Genomic DNA, 24,960 nt, shown 5'->3' with positions numbered 1-24,960 from the left:
ACGCCATGACCAGTCCAGCTTTACTTGCATCTCGGGAAAACAAACACACAATAGTCCCCGTCCTGACAGATGTCGCCAGCAAGACAAACTGAAAACAATGAACTTAAATACTACAGACATGATTAGTGAAAACAGATGCGTGACTCAAAACGTGAAACTGGTGCGTGACGTGACAGGGGAAAACTAATGGTTGCTATGGTGACAAAACAAACAAAAGTGCACAAAAAGTCCAAAAACAAAACCGAACATGACTAAAACAAAACATGATCACACAGACATGACTTTGATATTCTAGTTTCAAGCATGTTTTACTCAATATAGGTCTGTGCCAACTGTACTACTATAAGAGTACCTATTTTAAATGATAAATAATAATACAATTTTCTATTGTTTCATTGAAAATAAAACAGCAAAGTCCATTTGGCTGTCATCTGTTTTAATTATGAGACACAATTGTGTCAAAGTCATGATTTTTTTTTTTTTTCACTCTTGAAATAAGAAATGATTACTTTAAAAAAGTAGTTTTATACTTGTGAGTGTTGATGACACAGCTTTGCAACAGTTGATTGTCATATCTGTGCAATCATGTTTTGTTTTAGTCATGTTCGGTTTTGTTTTTGGAATTTTTGTGCACTTTTGTTTGTTTTGTCAACATAGCAACCATTAGTTTTCACCTGTCACGTCACGCACCTGTTTCACGTTTTGAGTCACGCACCTGTTTTCACTAATCATGTCTGTAGTATTTAAGTTCATTGTTTTCAGTTTGTCTTTCTGGCGACATCCGCATTCATACTCTCCACACACCCTTTTGACCCTTGCTGCGCTTTTTCGTGCCGTTTTCTCGTCCAAGTAAGTTTTCTTTATTCATGCCATAGTTTGCAAGTTTTGTTTCATTGTTCATAGTTTCTGCCGCAAGTTTTGTGTTTATAGTCAAGTTTTGTACTTCCGCCCTTGTGCGCGCCTTTTGTTTGCTTCCTTTTTTTTGGTAGTTTGTTAGTGTTTTAAATAAATATGTATTTACCTTCACGCCATGACCAGTCCAGTTTTACTTGCATCTCGGGAAAACAAACACACCATAGTCCCCGTCCTGACAGATGTCGCCAGCAAGACAAACTGAAAACAATGAACTTAAATACTACAGACATGATTAGTGAAAACAGGTGGGTGACTCAAAACGTGAAACTGGTGCGTGACGTGACAGGGGAAAACTAATGGTTGCTATGGTGACAAAACAAACAAAAGTGCACAAAAAGTCCAAAAACAAAACCGAACATGACTAAAACAAAACATGATCACACAGACATGACTTTGATATTCTAGTTTCAAGCATGTTTTACTCAATATAGGTCTGTGCCAACTGTACTACTATAAGAGTACCTATTTTAAATGATAAATAATAATACAATTTTCTATTGTTTCATTGAAAATAAAACAGCAAAGTCCATTTGGCTGTCATCTGTTTTAATTATGAGACACAATTGTGTCAAAGTCATGATTTTTTATTTTTTTTTCACTCTTGAAATAAGAAATGATTACTTTAAAAAAGTAGTTTTATACTTGTGAGTGTTGATGACACAGCTTTGCAACAGTTGATTGTCATGTCTGTGTGATCATGTTTTGTTTTAGTCATGTTCGGTTTTGTTTTTGGACTTTTGTGCACTTTTGTTTGTTTTGTCACCATAGCAACCATTCGTTTTCACCTGTCACGTCACGCACCTGTTTCACGTTTTGAGTCACACACCTGTTTTCACTAATCATGTCTGTAGTATTTAAGTTCATTGTTTTCAGTTTGTCTTTCTGGCGACATCCGCATTCATACTCTCCACACACCCTTGTGACCCTTGCTGCGCTTTTTCATGCCGTTTTCTCGTCCAAGTAAGTTTTCTTTATTCATGCCATAGTTTGCAAGTTTTGTTTCATTGTTCATAGTTTCTGCCGTTGTGCAAGTTTTGTGTTTATAGTCAAGTTTTGTACTTCCGCCCTTGTGCGCGCCTTTTGTTTGCTTCCTTTTTTTTTTGTAGTTTGTTAGTGTTTTAAATAAATATGTATTTACCTTCACGCCATGACCAGTCCAGCTTTACTTGCATCTCGGGAAAACAAACACACCATAGTCCCCGTCCTGACAGATGTCGCCAGCAAGACAAACTGAAAACAATGAACTTAAATACTACAGACATGATTAGTGAAAACAGGTGCGTGACTCAAAACGGGAAACAGGTACGTGACGTGACAGGTGAAAACTAATGGCTGCTATGGTGACAAAACAAACAAAAGTGCACAAAAAGTCCAAAAACAAAACCGAACATGACTAAAACAAAACATGATCACACAGACATGACTTTGATATTCTAGTTTCAAGCATGTTTTACTCAATATAGGTCTGTGCCAACTGTACTACTATATGAGTACCTATTTTAAATGATAAATAATAATACAATTTTCTATTGTTTCATTGAAAATAAAACAGCAAAGTCCATTTGGCTGTCATCTGTTTTAATTATGAGACACAATTGTGTCAAAGTCATGATTTTTTTTTTTTTTCACTCTTGAAATAAGAAATGATTACTTTAAAAAAGTAGTTTTATACTTGTGAGTGTTGATGACACAGCTTTGCAACACTTGATTGTCATATCTGTGTGATCATGTTTTGTTTTAGTCATGTTCGGTTTTGTTTTTGGACTTTTTGTGCACTTTTGTTTGTTTTGTCACCATAGCAACCATTCGTTTTCACCTGTCACGTCACGCACCTGTTTCACGTTTTGAGTCACACACCTGTTTTCACTAATCATGTCTGTAGTATTTAAGTTCATTGTTTTCAGTTTGTCTTTCTGGCGACATCCGCATTCATACTCTCCACACACCCTTATGACCCTTGCTGCGCTTTTTCATGCCGTTTTCTCGTCCAAGTAAGTTTTCTTTATCCATGCCATAGTTTGCAAGTTTTGTTTCATTGTTCATAGTTTCTGCCGTTGTGCAAGTTTTGTGTTTATAGTCAAGTTTTGTACTTCCGCCCTTGTGCGCGCCTTTTGTTTGCTTCCTTTTTTTTTGTAGTTTGTTAGTGTTTTAAATAAATATGTATTTACCTTCACGCCATGACCAGTCCAGCTTTACTTGCATCTCGGGAAAACAAACACACCATAGTCCCCGTCCTGACAGATGTCGCCAGCAAGACAAACTGAAAACAATTAACTTAAATTCTACAGACATGATTAGTGAAAACAGGTGCGTGACTCAAAACGTGAAACAGGTGCGTGACGTGACAGGTGAAAACTAATGGTTGCTATGGTGACAAAACAAACAAAAGTGCACAAAAAGTCCAAAAACAAAACCGAACATGACTAAAACAAAACATGATCACACAGACATGACATTGATATTCTAGTTTCAAGCATGTTTTACTCAATATAGGTCTGTGCCAACTGTACTACTATATGAGTACCTATTTTAAATGATAAATAATAATAAAATTTTCTATTGTTTCATTGAAAATAAAACAGCAAAGTCCATTTGGCTGTCATCTGTTTTAATTATGAGACACAATTGTGTCAAAGTCATGATTTTTTTTTTTTTTCACTCTTGAAATAAGAAATGATTACTTTAAAAAAGTAGTTTTATACTTGTGAGTGTTGATGACACAGCTTTGCAACAGTTGATTGTCATATCTGTGCGATCATGTTTTGTTTTAGTCATGTTCGGTTTTGTTTTTGGAATTTTTGTGCACTTTTGTTTGTTTTGTCACCATAGCAACCATTAGTTTTCACCTGTCACGTCACGCACCTGTTTCACGTTTTGAGTCACACACCTGTTTTCACTAATCATGTCTGTAGTATTTAAGTTCATTGTTTTCCGTTTGTCTTTCTGGCGACATCCGTATTCATACTCTCCACACACCCTTATGACCCTTGCTGCGCTTTTTCATGCCGTTTTCTCGTCCAAGTAAGTTTTCTTTATTCATGCCATAGTTTGCAAGTTTTGTTTCATTGTTCATAGTTTCTGCCGTTGTGCAAGTTTTGTGTTTATAGTCAAGTTTTGTACTTCCGCCCTTGTGCGCGCCTTTTGTTTGCTTCCTTTTTTTTTTGTAGTTTGTTAGTGTTTTAAATAAATATGTATTTACCTTCACGCCATGACCAGTCCAGCTTTACTTGCATCTCGGGAAAACAAACACACCATAGTCCCCGTCCTGACAGATGTCGCCAGCAAGACAAACTGAAAACAATGAACTTAAATACTACAGACATGATTAGTGAAAACAGGTGCGTGACTCAAAACGGGAAACAGGTACGTGACGTGACAGGTGAAAACTAATGGCTGCTATGGTGACAAAACAAACAAAAGTGCACAAAAAGTCCAAAAACAAAACCGAACATGACTAAAACAAAACATGATCACACAGACATGACTTTGATATTCTAGTTTCAAGCATGTTTTACTCAATATAGGTCTGTGCCAACTGTACTACTATATGAGTACCTATTTTAAATGATAAATAATAATACAATTTTCTATTGTTTCATTGAAAATAAAACAGCAAAGTCCATTTGGCTGTCATCTGTTTTAATTATGAGACACAATTGTGTCAAAGTCATGATTTTTTTTTTTTTTCACTCTTGAAATAAGAAATGATTACTTTAAAAAAGTAGTTTTATACTTGTGAGTGTTGATGACACAGCTTTGCAACACTTGATTGTCATATCTGTGTGATCATGTTTTGTTTTAGTCATGTTCGGTTTTGTTTTTGGACTTTTTGTGCACTTTTGTTTGTTTTGTCACCATAGCAACCATTCGTTTTCACCTGTCACGTCACGCACCTGTTTCACGTTTTGAGTCACACACCTGTTTTCACTAATCATGTCTGTAGTATTTAAGTTCATTGTTTTCCGTTTGTCTTTCTGGCGACATCCGTATTCATACTCTCCACACACCCTTATGACCCTTGCTGCGCTTTTTCATGCCGTTTTCTCGTCCAAGTAAGTTTTCTTTATTCATGCCATAGTTTGCAAGTTTTGTTTCATTGTTCATAGTTTCTGCCGTTGTGCAAGTTTTGTGTTTATAGTCAAGTTTTGTACTTCCGCCCTTGTGCGCGCCTTTTGTTTGCTTCCTTTTTTTTGTAGTTTGTTAGTGTTTTAAATAAATATGTATTTACCTTCACGCCATGACCAGTCCAGCTTTACTTGCATCTCGGGAAAACAAACACACCATAGTCCCCGTCCTGACAGATGTCGCCAGCAAGACAAACTGAAAACAATGAACTTAAATACTACAGACATGATTAGTGAAAACAGGTGCGTGACTCAAAACATGAAACTGGTGCGTGACGTGACAGGGGAAAACTAATGGTTGCTATGGTGACAAAACAAACAAAAGTGCACAAAAAGTCCAAAAACAAAACCGAACATGACTAAAACAAAACATGATCACACAGACATGACATTGATATTCTAGTTTCAAGCATGTTTTACTCAATATAGGTCTGTGCCAACTGTACTACTATATGAGTACCTATTTTAAATGATAAATAATACCATTTTCTATTGTTTCATTGAAAATAAAACAGCAAAGTCCATTTGGCTGTCATCTGTTTTAATTATGAGACACAATTGTGTCAAAGTCATGATTTTTTTTTTTTTCACACTTGAAATAAGAAATGATTACTTTAAAAAAGTAGTTTTATACTTGTGAGTGTTGATGACACAGCTTTGCAACACTTGATTGTCATATCTGTGCGATCATGTTTTGTTTTAGTCATGTTCGGTTTTGTTTTTGGACTTTTTGTGCACTTTTGTTTGTTCTGTCACCATAGCAACCATTAGTTTTCACCTGTCACGTCACGCACCTGTTTCACGTTTTGAGTCACGCACCTGTTTTCACTAATCATGTCTGTAGTATTTAAGTTCATTGTTTTCAGTTTGTCTTTCTGGCGACATCCGCATTCATACTCTCCACACACCCTTATGACCCTTGCTGCGCTTTTTCGTGCCGTTTTCTCGTCCAAGTAAGTTTTCTTTATTCATGCCATGGTTTGTAAGTTTTGTTTCATTGTTCATAGTTTCTGCCGCAAGTTTTGTGTTTATAGTCAAGTTTTGTACTTCCGCCCTTGTGCGCGCCTTTTGTTTGCTTCCTTTTTTTTGGTTTGTTAGTGTTTAAAAAAAATATGTATTTACCTTCACGCCATGACCAGTCCAGCTTTACTTGCATCTCGGGAAAACAAACACACCATAGTCCCCGTCCTGACAGATGTCGCCAGCAAGACAAACTGAAAACAATGAACTTAAATACTACAGACATGATTAGTGAAAACAGGTGCGTGACTCAAAACGTGAAACGGGTGCGTGACGTGACAGGTGAAAACTAATGGTTGCTATGGTGACAAAACAAACAAAAGTGCACAAAAAGTCCAAAAACAAAACCGAACATGACTAAAACAAAACATGATCACACAGACGTGACATTGATATTCTAGTTTCAAGCATGTTTTACTCAATATAGGTCTGTGCCAACTGTACTACTATATTAGTACCTATTTTAAATGATAAATAATAATACCATTTTCTATTGTTTCATTGAAAATAAAACAGCAAAGTCCATTTGGCTGTCATCTGTTTTAATTATGAGACACAATTGTGTCAAAGTCATGATTTTTTTTTTTTTTCACTCTTGAAATAAGAAATGATTACTTTAAAAAAGTAGTTTTATACTTGTGAGTGTTGATGACACAGCTTTGCAACAGTTGATTGTCATATCTGTGTGATCATGTTTTGTTTTAGTCATGTTCGGTTTTGTTTTTGGACTTTTTGTGCACTTTTGTTTGTTTTGTCACCATAGCAACCATTAGTTTTCACCTGTCACGTCACGCACCTGTTTCACGTTTTGAGTCACGCACCTGTTTTCACTAATCATGTCTGTAGTATTTAAGTTCATTGTTTTCAGTTTGTCTTTCTGGCGACATCCGCATTCATACTCTCCACACACCCTTATGACCCTTGCTGCGCTTTTTCATGCCGTTTTCTCATCCAAGTAAGTTTTCTTTATTCATGCCTTAGTTTGCAAGTTTTGTTTCATTGTTCATAGTTTCTGCCGTTGTGCAAGTTTTGTGTTTATAGTCAAGTTTTGTACTTCCGACCTTGTGCGCGCCTTTTGTTTGCTTCCTTTTTTTTTGTAGTTTGTTAGTGTTTTAAATAAATATGTATTTACCTTCACGCCATGACCAGTCCAGCTTTACTTGCATCTCGGGAAAACAAACACACCATAGTCCCCGTCCTGACAGATGTCGCCAGCAAGACAAACTGAAAACAATGAACTTAAATACTACAGACATGATTAGTGAAAACAGGTGCGTGACTCAAAACGTGAAACGGGTGCGTGACGTGACAGGTGAAAACTAATGGTTGCTATGGTGACAAAACAAACAAAAGTGCACAAAAAGTCCAAAAACCAAACCGAACATGACTAAAACAAAACATGATCACACAGACGTGACATTGATATTCTAGTTTCAAGCATGTTTTACTCAATATAGGTCTGTGCCAACTGTACTATTATATGAGTACCTATTTTAAATGATAAATAATAATACAATTTTCTATTGTTTCATTGAAAATAAAACAGCAAAGTCCATTTGGCTGTCATCTGTTTTAATTATGAGACACAATTGTGTCAAAGTCATGATTTTTTTTTTTTCACTCTTGAAATAAGAAATGATTACTTTAAAAAAGTAGTTTTATACTTGTGAGTGTTGATGACACAGCTTTGCAACAGTTGATTGTCATATCTGTGCGATCATGTTTTGTTTTAGTCATGTTCGGTTTTGTTTTTGGACTTTTTGTGCACTTTTGTTTGTTCTGTCACCATAGCAACCATTAGTTTTCACCTGTCACGTCACACACCTGTTTCACGTTTTGAGTCACGCACCTGTTTTCACTAATCATATCTGTAGTATTTAAGTTCATTGTTTTCAGTTTGTCTTTCTGGCGACATCCGCATTCATACTCTCCACACACCCTTATGACCCTTGCTGCGCTTTTTCATGCCGTTTTCTCGTCCAAGTTTTCTTTATTCATGCCATAGTTTGCAAGTTTTGTTTCATTGTTCATAGTTTCTGCCGTTGTGCAAGTTTTGTGTTTATAGTCAAGTTTTGTACTTCCGCCCTTGTGCGCACCTTTTGTTTGCTTCCTTTTTTTTGTAGTTTGTTAGTGTTTTGAGGATGAGGTGGCGACTTGTCCAGGGTGTACGCCGCCTTCCGCCCGATTGTAGCTGAGATAGGCTCCAGCGCCCCCGCGACCCCAAAGGGAATAAGCGGTAGAAAATGGATGGATGGATGTTAGTGTTTTAAATAAATATGTATTTACCTTCACGCCATGACCAGTCCAGCTTTACTTGCATCTCGGGAAAACAAACACCCCATAGTCCCCGTCCTGACAGATGTCGCCAGCAAGACAAACTGAAAACAATGAACTTAAATACTACAGACATGATTAGTGAAAACAGGTGCGTGACTCAAAACGGGAAACAGGTGCGTGACGTGACAGGTGAAAACTAATGGCTGCTATGGTGACAAAACAAACAAAAGTGCACAAAAAGTCCAAAAACAAAACCGAACATGACTAAAACAAAACATGATCACACAGACGTGACATTGATATTCTAGTTTCAAGCATGTTTTACTCAATATAGGTCATCAAATCTCAGCAACAAGCTGTGATATCTTACTGAGATCATTTAGGACCAAAACACTTAAAACAAGTAAAACACTAACATAAAATCTGCTTATCAGACAGAAAATAAGCAAATATCACCTTTATTTGGGATATTTCTTACTTAGATTTCAGTTTTTGCAGTGCAGCAGTCTAGTCAGCGTTCATATTTCCCTATCAATGTTTTAATATGACTGACTCACACTTCAACTCCCAATTTCGCCCCTGCCCGCCAACCCCCCGGCAGAGGTCACGCCCACGCCGCCTGTCGTCTACGGTAAAAAGAAACGTCGTCTCCTAAATGTTTTTACTTTGACTTTATCTGTGAAGTAAAGCATGTTGTTCCCTAAGGTAAGCTATTCCAGTTGCACATGTTCTGTATGAAATGCCCTCCACATGGAGCGTTGGCTCATTGCTCTTCATCTTCATGTTGGAGTGTTAGAGGTCATGTGCAGCTTTGAGAAGAAGTCGGACGTCCTCATCACTCATGCACGATTAGTTCAAGCATCAAGTGTCTTATTTATTGCAGCATCAGCTCGTTGGTGTGCATGAGACGCTGCATGGAGTCTGATAGGACAAAGTCTTGCTCAAGGACTCTTCATTGCCATGGTCTCGTTGCATGGTGTCCTTCCTGTCCATCACTCGGTGTTGACCTCTGCGCTCTGTCTCCATCAGAGCGACCCGAACCCCCGACTGACCTTGAGCTGACGGACCAGAAGAAGAGGAGCGTTCAACTCACATGGATTCCCGGGGACGAGCACAACAGTCCTATTCAAAGTAGGTCCTTGGTCCTTTCATCCACCACAAGAACAATTGAAGAATATTTCTCAACTTAGAATGTTCTGAACTCAGCTGCTGAATGTTGTGTTGGTATTGAAGGTCACACTTCTTGTTCTTTGGACCTCAACTCATTTGAGGCTCAAAGAACCCTGGAAGGGCCAAAAAAATCAGCACAGTCTCTAACTGACCCTTACTGTAAGAGAAGAACTACGATCAGGCAGCTTGACTTCTCTAAAAGTCAATCTGCTGATGGCTTCAACTACTGCCATCAATGGTTTCAACTACTTTCATCAATCTTTTCAACTATTGCCATCAAGGGCTTCAACTACTGCCATCAATGGCTTCAACTACTGTCATCAATCTTTTCAACTACTGCCATCAATGGCTTCAACTACTGCCATCAATGGCTTCAACTACTGTCATCAATCTTTTCAACTATTGCCATCAATGGCTTCAACTACTGCCATCAATCTTTTCAACTACTGCCATCAATGGCTTCAACTACTGTCATCAATCTTTTCAACTATTGCCATCAATGGCTTCAACTACTGCCATCAATGGCTTCAACTATTGCCATCAATGGCTTCAACTACTGCCATCAATGGCTTCAACTACTGCCATAAATCTTTTCAACTATTGCCATCAATGGCTTCAACTACTGTCATCAATATTTTCAACTATTGCCATCAATGGCTTCAACTACTGCCATCAATGGCTTCAACTACTGCCATCAATGGCTTCAACTACTGTCATCAATCTTTTCAACTACTGCCATCAATGGCTTCAACTACTGCCATCAATGGCTTCAACTACTGCCATCAATGGTTTCAACTACTGCCATCAATGGCTTCAACTACTGTCATCAATCTTTTCAACTATTGCCATCAATGGCTTCAACTACTGCCATCAATGGCTTCAACTACTGCCATCAATGGCTTCAACTACTGTCATCAATCTTTTCAACTATTGCCATTAATGGCTTCAACTACTGCCATCAATGGCTTCAACTACTGCCATCAATGGCTTCAACTACTGTCATCAATTTTTTCAACTATTGTCATTAATGGCTTCAACTACTGCCATCAATGGCTTCAACTACTGCCATCAATGGCTTCAACTACTGCCATCAATCTTTTCAACTACTGCCATCAATGGCTTCAACTACTGTCATCTATCTTTTAAACTATTGTCATCAATGGCTTCAACTACTGCCATCAATGGCTTCAACTACTGTCATCAATCTTTTCAACTATTGCCATCAATGGCTTCAACTACTGCCATCAATGGCTTCAACTACTGCCATCAATGGCTTCAACTACTGTCATCAATCTTTTCAACTATTGCCATCAATGGCTTCAACTACTGCCATCAATGGCTTCAACTATTGCCATCAATGGCTTCAACTACTGCCATCAATGGTTTCAACTACTGCCATCAATGGCTTCAACTACTGCCATCAATGGCTTCAACTACTGTCATCAATCTTTTCAACTATTGCCATCAATGGCTTCAACTACTGTCATCAATCTTTTCAACTATTGCCATCAATGGCTTCAACTACTGTCATCAATTTTTTCAACTATTGTCATTAATGGCTTCAACTACTGCCATCAATGGCTTCAACTACTGCCATCAATGGCTTCAACTACTGTCATCAATCTTTTCAACTATTGCCATCAATGGCTTCTACTACTGTCATCAATCTTTTCAACTATTGCCATCAATGGCTTCAACTACTGCCATCAATGGCTTCAACTATTACCATCAATGGCTTCTACTACTGTCATCAATCTTTTCAACTATTGCCATCAATGGCTTCAACTACTGCCATCAATGGCTTCAACTACTGCCATCAATGGCTTCAACTACTGTCATCAATCTTTTCAACTATTGCCATCAATGGCTTCAACTACTGCCATCAATGGCTTCAACTACTGTCATCAATCTTTTCAACTATTGCCATCAATGGCTTCAACTACTGCCATCAATGGCTTCAACTATTGCCAACAATGGCTTCAACTACTGCCATCAATGGTTTCAACTACTGCCATCAATGGCTTCAACTACTGCCATCAATGGCTTCAACTACTGCCATCAATGGCTTCAACTACTGCCATCAATGGCTTCAACTACTGCCATCAATGGCTTCAACTACTGCCATCAATGGTTTCAACTACTGCCATCAATGGCTTCAACTACTGTCATCAATCTTTTCAACTATTGCCATCAATGGCTTCAACTACTGCCATCAATGGCTTCAACTACTGCCATCAATGGCTTCAACTACTGTCATCAATCTTTTCAACTATTGCCATTAATGGCTTCAACTACTGCCATCAATGGCTTCAACTACTGCCATCAATGGCTTCAACTACTGTCATCAATTTTTTCAACTATTGTCATTAATGGCTTCAACTACTGCCATCAATGGCTTCAACTACTGCCATCAATGGCTTCAACTACTGCCATCAATCTTTTCAACTACTGCCATCAATGGCTTCAACTACTGTCATCTATCTTTTAAACTATTGTCATCAATGGCTTCAACTACTGCCATCAATGGCTTCAACTACTGTCATCAATCTTTTCAACTATTGCCATCAATGGCTTCAACTACTGCCATCAATGGCTTCAACTACTGCCATCAATGGCTTCAACTACTGTCATCAATCTTTTCAACTATTGCCATCAATGGCTTCAACTACTGCCATCAATGGCTTCAACTATTGCCATCAATGGCTTCAACTACTGCCATCAATGGTTTCAACTACTGCCATCAATGGCTTCAACTACTGCCATCAATGGCTTCAACTACTGCCATCAATGGCTTCAACTACTGCCATCAATGGCTTCAACTACTGCCATCAATGGCTTCAACTACTGTCATCAATCTTTTCAACTATTGCCATCAATGGCTTCAACTACTGTCATCAATTTTTTCAACTATTGTCATTAATGGCTTCAACTACTGCCATCAATGGCTTCAACTACTGCCATCAATGGCTTCAACTACTGTCATCAATCTTTTCAACTATTGCCATCAATGGCTTCTACTACTGTCATCAATCTTTTCAACTATTGCCATCAATGGCTTCAACTACTGCCATCAATGGCTTCAACTATTGCCATCAATGGCTTCTACTACTGTCATCAATCTTTTCAACTATTGCCATCAATGGCTTCAACTACTGCCATCAATGGCTTCAACTACTGCCATCAATGGCTTCAACTACTGTCATCAATCTTTTCAACTATTGCCATCAATGGCTTCTACTACTGTCATCAATCTTTTCAACTATTGCCATCAATGGCTTCAACTACTGCCATCAATGGCTTCAACTATTGCCAACAATGGCTTCAACTACTGCCATCAATGGTTTCAACTACTGCCATCAATGGCTTCAACTACTGCCATCAATGGCTTCAACTACTGCCATCAATGGCTTCAACTACTGCCATCAATGGCTTCAACTACTGTCATCAATCTTTTCAACTATTGCCATCAATGGCTTCAACTACTGTCATCAATTTTTTCAACTATTGTCATTAATGGCTTCAACTACTGCCATCAATGGCTTCAACTACTGCCATCAATGGCTTCAACTACTGCCATCAATGGTTTCAACTACTACCATGAATGGCTTCAACTACTTCCATCAATGGCTTCAACTACTGCCATCAATAGCTTCAACTACTGTCATCAATCTTTTCAACTACTGCCATCAATGGCTTCAACTACTGCCATCAATCTTTTCAACTACTGCCATCAATGGCTTCAACTACTGTCATCTATCTTTTAAACTATTGTCATCAATGGCTTCAACTACTGCCATCAATGGCTTCAACTACTGCCATCAATGGCTTCAACTACTGTCATCAATCTTTTCAACTATTGCCATCAATGGCTTCAACTACTGCCGGCAACGGCAAAATACCGTATTTTTCGGACTATAAGGCGCACTTAAAATCCTTTAATTTTCTCAAAACTCGACATTGCGCCTTATAACCCGGTGCGCCTGATGTACAGAATAATTCTGGTTTTGCTTACCGACCTCGAAGCTATTTTATTTGGCGCATGGTGTAATGATAAGTGTGACCAGTAGATGGCAGCCACACACAAGAGATACGTGTAGACTGCAATATGACGGAGCAAGGGTGAGGTGGACACCCAAGAGACGGGGATCAAACCTGGAACTCTCAAGTTGCTGGCAATCTACCCACCACACCACGCTGATGCGGAACGACGACGATAATGTCGGCTAACAACGGTAAAATACCGTATTTTTCGGACTATAAGGCGCACTTAAAATCCTTTCATTTTCTCAAAACTCGACAGTGCGCCTTATAACCTTGTGCGCATAATATACAAAATAATTCTGGTTATGCTTACCGACCTCGAAGCTATTTTATTTGGCGCATGGTGTAATGATAAGTGTGACCAGTAGATGGCAGTCACACACAAGAGATACGTGTAGACTGCAATATGACGGAGCAAGGGTGAGGTGGACACCCAAGAGACGGGGATCAAACCTGGAACTCTCAAGTTACTGGTATTCTATCCACACACCACGCTGACCCGGATCGACGACGATAATGCCGGCTAACAATGGTAAAATACCGTATTTTTCGGACTATAAGGCGCACTTAAAATCCTTTAATTTTCTCAAAACTCGACATTGCGCCTTATAACCCGGTGCGCCTGATGTACAGAATAATTCTGGTTTTGCTTACCGACCTCGAAGCTATTTTATTTGGCGCATGGTGTAATGATAAGTGTGACCAGTAGATGGCAGCCACACACAAGAGATACGTGTAGACTGCAATATGACGGAGCAAGGGTGAGGTGGACACCCAAGAGACGGGGATCGAACCTGAAACCCTCAAGTTGCTGGTACTCTACCCACCACACCACGCTGACGCGGAACGACGACGATAATGCCGGCTAACAATGGTAAAATACCGTATTTTTCGGACTATAAGGCGCACTTAAAATCCTTTCATTTTCTCAAAACTCGACAGTGCGCCTTATAACCCGGTGCGCCTCATGTACAGAATAATTCTGGTTATGCTTACCGACCTCGAAGCTATTTTATTCGGCGCATGGTGTAATAAGTGTGACCAGTAGATGGCAGCCACACACAAGAGATACGTGTAGACTGCAATATGACGGAGCAAGGGTGAGGTGGACACCCAAGAGACGGGATCAAACCTGGAACTCTCAAGTTGCTGGCAATCTACCCACCACACCACGCTGATGCGGAACGACGACGATAATGCCGGCTAACAACGGTAAAATACCGTATTTTTCGGACTATAAGGCGCACTTAAAATTCTTTCAATTTCTCAAAACTCGACAGTGCGCCTTATAACCTTGTGCGCATAATATACAAAATAATTCTGGTTATGCTTACCGACCTCGAAGCTATTTTATTTGGCGCATGGTGTAATGATAAATGTGACCAGTAGATGGCAGCCACACACAAGAGATACATGTGGACTGCAATATGACGGAGCAAGGGTGAGGTGGACACCCAAGAGACGGGGATCAAACCTGGAACTCTCAAGTTACTGGTACTCTACCCACCACACCACGCTGACCCGGATCGACGACGATAATGCCGGCTAACAATGGTAAAATACCGTATTTTCTGGACTATAAGGCGCACTTAAACTTCTTTCATTTTCTCAAAACTCGACAGTGCGCCTTATAACCCGCACCTCCCGAAATCGGAGGTCTCCAGGTTGGCAACTATGGGTTAAAGTAGTGTTTTTCAACCACTGTGCCGCGGCACACTAGTGTGCCGTGAGATACAGTCTGGTGTGCCGTGGGAGATTATCTAGTTTCACCTATTTGGGTTAAAAATATTTTTTGCAAACTTGTAATTATAGTCTGCAAATGATGTGTTGTTGTTGAGTGTCGGCGCTGTCTAGAGCTCGGCAGAGTAACCGTGTAATACTCTTCCATATCAGTAGGTGGCGGCAGGTAGCTAATTGCTTTGTAGATGTTGGAAACAGTGGGAGGCAGCGTGCAGGTAAAAAATGTGTCCAGTGCTTAAACCAAAAATAAACAAAAGGTGAGTGCCGTTAAGAAAAGGCATTGAAGCTTAGGGAAGGCTATGCAGAACAAAACTAAAACTGAACTGGCTACAAAGTAAACAAAAACAGAATGCTGGATAACAGCAAAGACTTACTGCGGAGTCCACAAAGTACATCCGAACATGACATGACAATCAACAATGTCCCCACAAAGAAGGATAAAAACAACTGAAATATTCTTGACTGCTAAAACAAAGTAGATGCAGGAAATATCGCTTAAAGGAAGACATTAAACTGCTACAGGAAAATACCAAAAAAAGAGAAAAAGCCACCAAAATAGGAGCACAAGACAAGAACTAAAACACTACACACAGGAAAACAGCAAAAAAGTCTTAATAAGTCAGGGTGTGATGTTACAGGTGGTGACAGTACGCCTACTTTGAGACAAGAGCTATAGTGATGCATGCTTGGTTATGTTTTAAAGTCCATCCATCCATCCATCCATCCATCTTCTTCCGCTTATCCGAGGTCGGGTCGCGGGGGCAGCAGCTTAAGCAGGGAAGCCCAGACTTCCCTCTCCCCAGCCACTTGGTCCAGCTCCTCCCGGGGGATCCCGAGGCGTTCCCAGGCCAGCCGGGAGAGATAGTCTTCCCAGCGTGTCCTGGGTCTTCCCCGTGGCCTCCTACCGGTCGGACGTGCCCGAAACACCTTCCTAGGAAGGCGTTCGGGTGGCATCCTGACCAGATGCCCGAACCACCTCATCTGGCTCCTCTCCATGTGGACGAGCAGCGGCTTTACTTTGAGCTCCCCCCGAATGACAGAGCTTCTCACCCTATCTCTAAGGGAGAGCCCCGCCACTCGGCGGAGGAAACTCATTTCGGCCGCTTGTACCCGTGATCTTGTCCTTTCGGTCATGACCCAAAGCTCATGACCATAGGTGAGGATGGGAACGTAGATCGACCGGTAAATCGAGAGCTTTGCCTTCCGGCTCAGCTCCTTCTTCACCACAACGGATCGATACAGCGTCCGCATTACTGAAGACGCCGCACCGATCCGCCTGTCGATCTCACGATCCACTCTTCCCCCACTCGTGAACAAGACTCCGAGGTACTTGAACTCCTCCACTTGGGGCAAGATCTCCTCCCCAACCCGGAGATGGCACTCCACCCTTTTCCGGGAGAGAACCATGGACTCGGACTTGGAGGTGCTGATTCCCATCCCAGTCGCTTCACACTCGGCTGCGAACCGATCCAGTGAGAGCTGAAGATCTTGGCCGGAGGAAGCCATCAGGACCACATCATCTGCAAATAGCAGTGACCTAATCCTGCAGCCACCAAACCAGATCCCCTCAACGCCTTGACTGCGCCTAGAAATTCTGTCCATAAAGGTTATGAACAGAATCGGTGACAAAGGGCAGCCTTGGCGGAGTCCAACCCTCACTGGAAACGTGTCCGACTTACTGCCGGCAATGCGGACCAAGCTCTGACACTGATCATACAGGGAGCGAACTGCCACAATAAGACAGTCCGTTAACCCATACTCTCTGAGCACTCCCCACAGGACTTCCCGGGGTACACGGTCGAATGCCTTCTCCAAGTCCACAAAGCACATGTAGACTGGTTGGGCAAACCCCCATGCACCCTCAAGGACCCTGCCGAGAGTATAGAGCTGGTCCACAGTTCCACGACCAGGACGAAAACCACACTGTTCCTCCTGAATCCGAGGTTGGACTATCCGGCGTAGCCTCCTCTCCAGTACACCTGAATAGACCTTACCGGGAAGGCTGAGGAGTGTGCTTTAAAGTCGTATCAAACAATTGCGACAACGACTTTTTACTGTCAACTGAGTTTAGTTTGTTAATGATTTCTGCTGGTGGTGTGCCTCCGCATTTTTTCAACACAAAAAAATGTGCCTTGGCTTCGACCCAACTCTCTCGTTTGAATCACACATTAAGAGTGTTACTAAAACGGCCTTCTTTCATCTCCGTAATATCGCTAAAATTCGTTCTATTTTATCCACTAGCGACGCTGAGATCATTATTCATGCGTTCGTTACGTCTCGTCTCGACTACTGTAACGTATTATTTTGGGGTCTCCCTATGTCTAGCATTAAAAGACTACAATTCGTACAAAATGCGGCTGCTAGACTTTTGACAAGAACAAGAAAGTTTGATCATATTACGCCTATACTGGCTCACCTGCACTGGCTTCCTGTGCACTTAAGAAGTGACTTTAAGGTTTTACTACTTACGTATAAAATACTACACGGTCTAGCTCCGTCCTATCTTGTCGATTGCATTGTACCATATGTCCCGGCAAGAAATCTGCGTTCAAAGAACTCCGGCTTATTAGTGATTCCCAGAGCCCAAAAAAAGTCTGCGGGCTATAGAGCGTTTTCTATTGGGGCTCCAGTACTATGGAATGCCCTCCCGGTAACAATTAGAGATGCTACCTCAGTAGAAGCATTTAAGTCCCATCTTAAAACTCATTTGTATACTCTAGCCTTTAAATAGCCCCCCTGTTAGACCAGTTGATCTGCTGTTTCTTTTCTTTTCTCCTCTGCTCCCCTTTTCCTTGAGGGGGGGGGGCACAGGTCCGGTGGCCATGGATGAAGTGCTGGCTGTCCAGAGTCGGGACCCGGGGTGGACCGCTCGCCTGTGCATCGGCTGGGAACATCTCTACGCTGCTGACCCGTCTCCGCTCGGGATGGTGTCCTGCTGGCCCCACTATGGACTGGACTCTTACTATTATGTTGGATCCACTATGGACTGGACTCTCACAATATTATGTCAGACCCACTCGACATCCATTGCTTTCGGTCTCCCCTAGAGGGGGGGGGGTTACCCACATATGCGGTCCTCTCCAAGGTTTCTCATAGTCATTCACATCGACGTCCCACTGGGGTGAGTTTTTCCTTGCCCGTATGTGGGCTTTGTACCGAGGATGTCGTTGTGGCTTGTGCAGCCCTTTGAGACACTTGTGATTTAGGGCTATATAAATAAAGATTGATTGATTGATTGATGAAAAAGGTTGAAAAAGCACTGGGTTAAAGGTTACAATGAAGACGCAAAAAAAAATAAAAAATTCATAAAGTCCCAAGTTGATTGAATGTTCGTGAAAAGAAATAAGCCAGCAACTGCAAACTCAGGCATTTTAGTCTGTCAAAATCCTGGAGGGACTAATTATTATCTTTCCACCCAGAATTTGTGGTCCAGTACGAGGACACGCTCCACCACCACAGAGGTCACTGGCACAATCTCACCGAGGTGCCAGGAACCAAGACCACGGCGCACCTGAAGCTGTCTCCTTACGTCCACTACACCTTCAGAGTCTTGGCACTCAATTCCATGGGTGTCAGCCGGCCCAGTTTCCCTTCCAAGATGCATAAGACGGAGGCTGCAGGTAGAAAAGCTTGAAGCATGTTGGACGTGGTGACAGGTGAGACGTGCCTGCAGGGAACTGTGGTGTGACGTGTTTCCCCCCCCCCCCCCCCCCCCCCCTTTCAAGCTCCAGATGACAATCCCACAGATGTGCACGGATTTGGAACAGAACACGACAATCTGGTGATCTCATGGAAGGTACATTTATATACTCCTTTTACAGAGGCGGTGAAGTTGTCACGTTGTGTAAATGGTAAATAAAAAGAGAATACAATGATTTGCAAATCCTTTTCAACTTATATTCAAATCATTGCAAAAAAGGCATTTTTACCACTGCGTTACATGGCCTTTCCTTTTAACAACACTCAGTAAAGGGTTGGGAACTGAGGAGACACGTTTTTGAAGTGGAATTCTTTCCCATTCTTGCTTGATGTACAGCTTAAGTTGTTCAACAGTCTGCCTTCTCATATTTTAGCCTTCATATTGCACCACACATTTTCACTCTTTTACTATGAAGCCACGCTGTTGTAACACGTGGCTTGGCATTGTCTTGCTGAAATAAGCAGGGGCGTCCATGATAACATTGCTTGGATGGCAACATACAGGTAAAAGCCAGTGAATTAGAATATTTTGAAAAACTTGATTTATTTCAGTAATTGCATTCAAAAGGTGTAACTTGTACATTATATTTATTCATTGCACACAGACTGATGCATTCAAATGTTTATTTCATTTAATTTTGATGATTTGAAGTGGCAACAAATGAAAATCCAAAATTCCGTGTGTCACAAAATTAGAATATTACTTAAGGCTAATACAAAAAAGGGATTTTTAGAAATGTTGGCCAACTGAAAAGTATGAAAATGAAAAATATGAGCATGTACAATACTCAATACTTGGTTGGAGCTCCTTTTGCCTCAATTACTGCGTTAATGCGGCGTGGCATGGAGTCGATGAGTTTCTGGCACTGCTCAGGTGTTATGAGAGCCCAGGTTGCTCTGATAGTGGCCTTCAACTCTTCTGCGTTTTTGGGTCTGGCATTCTGCATCTTCCTTTTCACAATACCCCACAGATTTTCTATGGGGCTAAGGTCAGGGGAGTTGGCGGGCCAATTTAGAACAGAAATACCATGGTCCGTAAACCAGGCACGGGTAGATTTTGCGCTGTGTGCAGGCGCCAAGTCCTGTTGGAACTTGAAATCTCCATCTCCATAGAGCAGGTCAGCAGCAGGAAGCATGAAGTGCTCTAAAACTTGCTGGTAGACGGCTGCGTTGACCCTGGATCTCAGGAAACAGAGTGGACCGACACCAGCAGATGACATGGCACCCCAAACCATCACCCAACCATGCAAATTTTGCATTTCCTTTGGAAATCGAGGTCCCAGAGTCTGGAGGAAGACAGGAGAGGCACAGGATCCATGTTGCCTGAAGTCTAGTGTAAAGTTTCCACCATCAGTGATGGTTTGGGGTGCCATGTCATCTGCTGGTGTCGGTCCACTCTGTTTCCTGAGATCCAGGGTCAACGCAGCCGTCTACCAGCAAGTTTTAGAGCACTTCATGCTTCCTGCTGCTGACCTGCTCTATGGAGATGGAGATTTCAAGTTCCAACAGGACTTGGCGCCTGCACACAGCGCAAAATCTACCCGTGCCTGGTTTACGGACCATGGTATTTCTGTTCTAAATTGGCCCGCCAACTCCCCTGACCTTAGCCCCATAGAAAATCTGTGGGGTATTGTGAAAAGGAAGATGCAGAATGCCAGACCCAAAAACGCAGAAGAGTTGAAGGCCACTATCAGAGCAACCTGGGCTCTCATAACACCTGAGCAGTGCCAGAAACTCATCGACTCCATGCCACGCCGCATTAACGCAGTAATTGAGGCAAAAGGAGCTCCAACCCAGTATTGAGTATTGTACATGCTCATATTTTTCATTTTCATACTTTTCAGTTGGCCAACATTTCTAAAAATCCCTTTTTTGTATTAGCCTTAAGTAATATTCTAATTTTGTGACACACGGAATTTTGGATTTTCATTTGTTGCCACTTCAAATCATCAAAATTAAATGAAATAAACATTTGAATGCATCAGTCTGTGTGCAATGAATAAATATAATGTACAAGTTACACCTTTTGAATGCAATTACTGAAATAAATCAAGTTTTTCAAAATATTCTAATTTACTGGCTTTTACCTGTATGTTGCTCCAAAACCTGTATGTACCTTTCAGCATTAATGGCGCCTTCACAGATGTGTAAGTTACTCATGCCTTGGGCACTAATGCACCCCCATACCATCACACATGCTGGCTTTTCAACTTTGCGCCTATAACAATCCGGATGGTTCTTTTCCTCTTTGGTCCGGAGGACACGACGTTCACAGTTTCCAAAACAATTTGAAATGTGGACTCGTCAGACCACAGAACACTTTTCCACTTTGCATCAGTCCATCTTAGATGAGCTCGGGCCCAGCAAAGCGTTTCCGGGTGTTGTTGATAAATGGCTTTGGCTTTGCACAGTAGAGTTTTAACTTGCACTTACAGATGTAGCGACCAACTGTAGTTACTGACAGTGGTTTTCAGAAGTTGTTCCTGAGCCCATGTGGTGATATCCTTTACACACGGATGTCGCTTTTTGATGCAGCACCGCCTGAGGGATCCAAGGTGCGTAATATCATGGCTTACGTGCAGTGATTTCTCCAGATTCTCTGAACCTTTTGATGATATTACGGAGCGTAGATGGTGAAATCCCTAAATTCCTTGCAATAGCTGGTTGAGAAATTATGTTTTTAAACAATTTGCTCAGGCATTTGTTGACAGAGTGGTGACCCTCGCCCCGTCCTTGTTTGTGAAGGCATTTCACGGAAGCTGCTTTTATACCCAATCATGGCACCCACCTGTTCCCAATTAGCACGTCCACCTGTGGGATGTTCCAAATAAGTCTTTGATGAACATTCCTCAAATTTCTCACTCTTTTTTTGCCACTTGTGCCAGCTTTTTTGAAACATGTTGCAGGCATCAAATTCCAAATTGTCATGTCTGTGTAATCATGTTTTTGTTTTAAGTCATGTTTTTGTTTAGTTATAGGAATCTTTGGTTTCTGGCTTTTCACTCCCTTGTCTTGTTTGCATGATTACCCATTAGTTTCACCTGTTCCACGTTTGGACTCATTGTGCACTCTTGATTGTCACCATCGCAACCCATTAGTTTTCACCTGTCACGTCACGCACCTGTTTCGCGTCTTGAGTCACGCGCCTGTTTTCGTTAATCATGTCTGTAGTATTTAAGTTCAGTGTTTTTCAGTTTGTCTTTCTGACGACCTCGCACCCCATATATGCTTCTGCACACCCTTACGATCCTTGCTGCTCTTTTTTCATGCCGGTTCCATGCCAAGTAAGTTTTTGTTTATCAAGCCACAGTTTATGTTTTGTTTAATTGTTCATAGTTTCCGCCACTGTGCGCGCTTTGGTTTGTTCCTTTTTTGTAGTTCTAGTGTTTCAATAAATCATGTACCTTAAAAATCATTTTTTACCTTGAAAATCATGTTTTAACTTAAAACATTTTTTTTAAATTTTTAAAATTTTTAAAATTTTTAAAATTTTTAAATTTTTTAATTGTTTTTAATTTTTTTAATTTTTTTTTAAATTTTTTAACATTTTTGTAAAAATTTTAACTTTTTTTTAATTTTTAAAAAATTTTAAAATTTTTTTTAATTTTTTTTAAATATTTTAAAAATGTTTTAAAAAATTTAAATATTTTTTAACTTTTTTTAAAAATGTTTTAACTTTTTTTTAACTTTTTTTTAAACTTTTTTTTAACTTTTTTAAACTTTTTTAAACTTTTTTTTAACTTTTTAAAAAAAATTTTACCCTAACCCTAATCTTAACCCTAACTCTAACCCTAACCCTAATCTTAACCTTTTTTTAACTTAACTTTTTAACTTTTTTTAAACTTTTTTTTAACTTTTTTTTAACTTTTTTTAACTTTTTAAAAAAATGTTTACCCTAATCTTAACCCTAACCCTAACCCTAACCCTAATCTTAACCCTAACCCTAACCCTAAACCTAACCCTAACCCTAACCCTAACCCTAATCTTAACCCTAACCCTAACCCTAACCCTAAAAAAGATGTTAATTGTTAAAATTGTTTAAAAAAATTAAAAACATGTAAAATTGTTTTAAAAAAAATTACAAATTAAAAAAAAGTTTAAAAAATTTTACAAATTAAAAAAAATAAAAAAAATAAAAAAATTTAAAAACATTTTTTTAAAATTAAAAAAATTTGAAAATCATTTTTTACCTTGAAAAAAAAATTTTACCTTGAAAATTTTTTTGTACCTTGAAAATAATTTTTTACCTTGAAAAAAAAAATTTACCTTGAAAATTTTTTTTTACCTTAAAAATCATTTTTTACCTTGAAAATCATGTTTTAACTTAAAACATTTTTTTTTTAATTTTTTTAATTTTTTAAATTTTTTCATTTTTTTTTAATTTTTTTAACATTTTTGTAAAAATTTTAACTTTTTTTAAAAAATTTTAAATTTTTTAAAACATTTTTAATTTTTTTTTAAATATTTTAAAAATGTTTTAAAAAATTTAAATATTTTTTAACTTTTTTTAAAAATGTTTTAACTTTTTAAACTTTTTTTAAACTTTTTTTTTAACTTTTTTAAAACTTTTTTTAAACTTTTTTTAAACTTTTTTAAAACTTTTTTAAAACTTATTTTTACCTTTTTTTAAAACTTTTTTTTAACTTTTTTAAACTTTTTTTTAACTTTTTAAAATTTTTTTTACCCTAATCTTAACCCTAACCCTAACCCTAACCCTAACCCTAATCTTAACCCTAACCCTAACCCTAACCCTAACCCTAAAAAAAATCTTAATTGTTAAAATTGTTTAAAAAAATTAATTAAATCATGTACCTTCATTCCCGTCTCGCCCGTGCCAACTTTCCGTTGCATCCCGGAAAAGCAAACTCCCAAGATCAAGTCGCGACACAAATGAGCTAATATTTGCAAAAAAAATAACAAAGTTTACCAGTTCGAACGTTAAATATCTTGTCTTTGCAGTCTATTCAATTGAATATAAGTTGAAAAGGATTTGCAAATCAATTTATTCTCTTTTTACTTACCATCAACGTCACTGCTTTTGGGGTTTGCGTACAAAAGTTTGTTTTTGGAGCGTTTTGGTGAGACATTGTAAACTATCTTCTCCAGCCGCTGTCAGGCCTGCAGGCCAATGGGCCAGGACTGCACTACAGGGTGATGTGGAGACAAAAGGTGATGGACAGCGACTGGACCGCAGTGACCGTAGCAAACAACTCCAAGTTTGTGGTATCTACAACACCCACCTTCGTTCCCTACGAGATCAAAGTTCAAGCCGTGAACGACTACGGAGCGGCGCCCGAGCCTCCCATTGCTCACGGCTACTCCGGAGAGGATCGTAAGTCCGGCTCGGGAGGTTTGTTTGTGAGTTGACTTACCCTCCTGCTCTCTTCTCCTGGCACAGTGCCGGTTGCTGCTCCAGAGTCCGTGCAGGCCTATGTGTTGAACAGCTCCTTGGCGGAGGTCCACTGGGAGCCCGTGCCTCACAAACTGATACGTGGATACCTCAAAGGCTATAAGGTAAAGCACCGTCGCCCTAGGCGGCACCGACACCCACGACTAACGGCTCCACCTGCACAGGTGTACTACTGGAGGGATGGCAGCCTCCACAAACATCACCCCCATCACGCGGAGAAGCAGATCCTGACGTTCAGCGGGAACCACAGCCATGGGAAGTTGCCTGGCCTGCACCCTTATAGCCTTTACTCCTTTAACGTCAGGGTCTTTAACGGCAAAGGGGAGGGGCCCCCCAGTGCCACCCAGCAGTTTGAGACCCCAGAAGGAGGTAAGACACGGAATTGTGTGCTTGTATGTTTGGAAGCACCACATCAAGGCCTCCATTCCAATAGAGCATCACTTGGTGCATGGACCACTTAACTCAAATAATTACCCTGAGTTGGAAAAGAGACATGAAGTCTGTCAGGTTCAAACACTGATGACATCTATTAAACAAGACAAGAGGCAAAGAATTAAACAGAGA

General features: G+C 40.1%; 1 protein-coding gene across 3 annotated transcripts in view; it reads left to right on the top strand.

Annotated features, from left to right (window-relative positions):
- The window catches only part of LOC133612751 (neuronal cell adhesion molecule-like), a 274,321-nt gene that overhangs the window by 197,475 nt on the left and 51,886 nt on the right, over nt 1-24,960 (top strand). For 2 of the 3 annotated variants that reach the window (XM_061970425.2, XM_061970423.2), the window contains 7 exons: nt 8,938-8,967; nt 9,366-9,467; nt 18,707-18,907; nt 19,013-19,083; nt 24,093-24,318; nt 24,385-24,500; nt 24,561-24,765. In XM_061970425.2, the coding sequence (XP_061826409.2) occupies nt 8,938-8,967; nt 9,366-9,467; nt 18,707-18,907; nt 19,013-19,083; nt 24,093-24,318; nt 24,385-24,500; nt 24,561-24,765 (951 nt within the window). The remainder of the gene's footprint in view (nt 1-8,937; nt 8,968-9,365; nt 9,468-18,706; nt 18,908-19,012; nt 19,084-24,092; nt 24,319-24,384; nt 24,501-24,560; nt 24,766-24,960) is intronic. The other variant, XM_061970426.2, reaches the window with a different exon arrangement.

This window comes from Nerophis lumbriciformis, linkage group LG10, assembly GCF_033978685.3.
Source record: "Nerophis lumbriciformis linkage group LG10, RoL_Nlum_v2.1, whole genome shotgun sequence".
In the NCBI taxonomy this organism is placed as follows: domain Eukaryota; kingdom Metazoa; phylum Chordata; class Actinopteri; order Syngnathiformes; family Syngnathidae; genus Nerophis; species Nerophis lumbriciformis.
The sequence above is the reverse complement of the archived record's forward strand: the minus strand, read 5'-3'. Positions and strand labels throughout refer to the sequence as shown.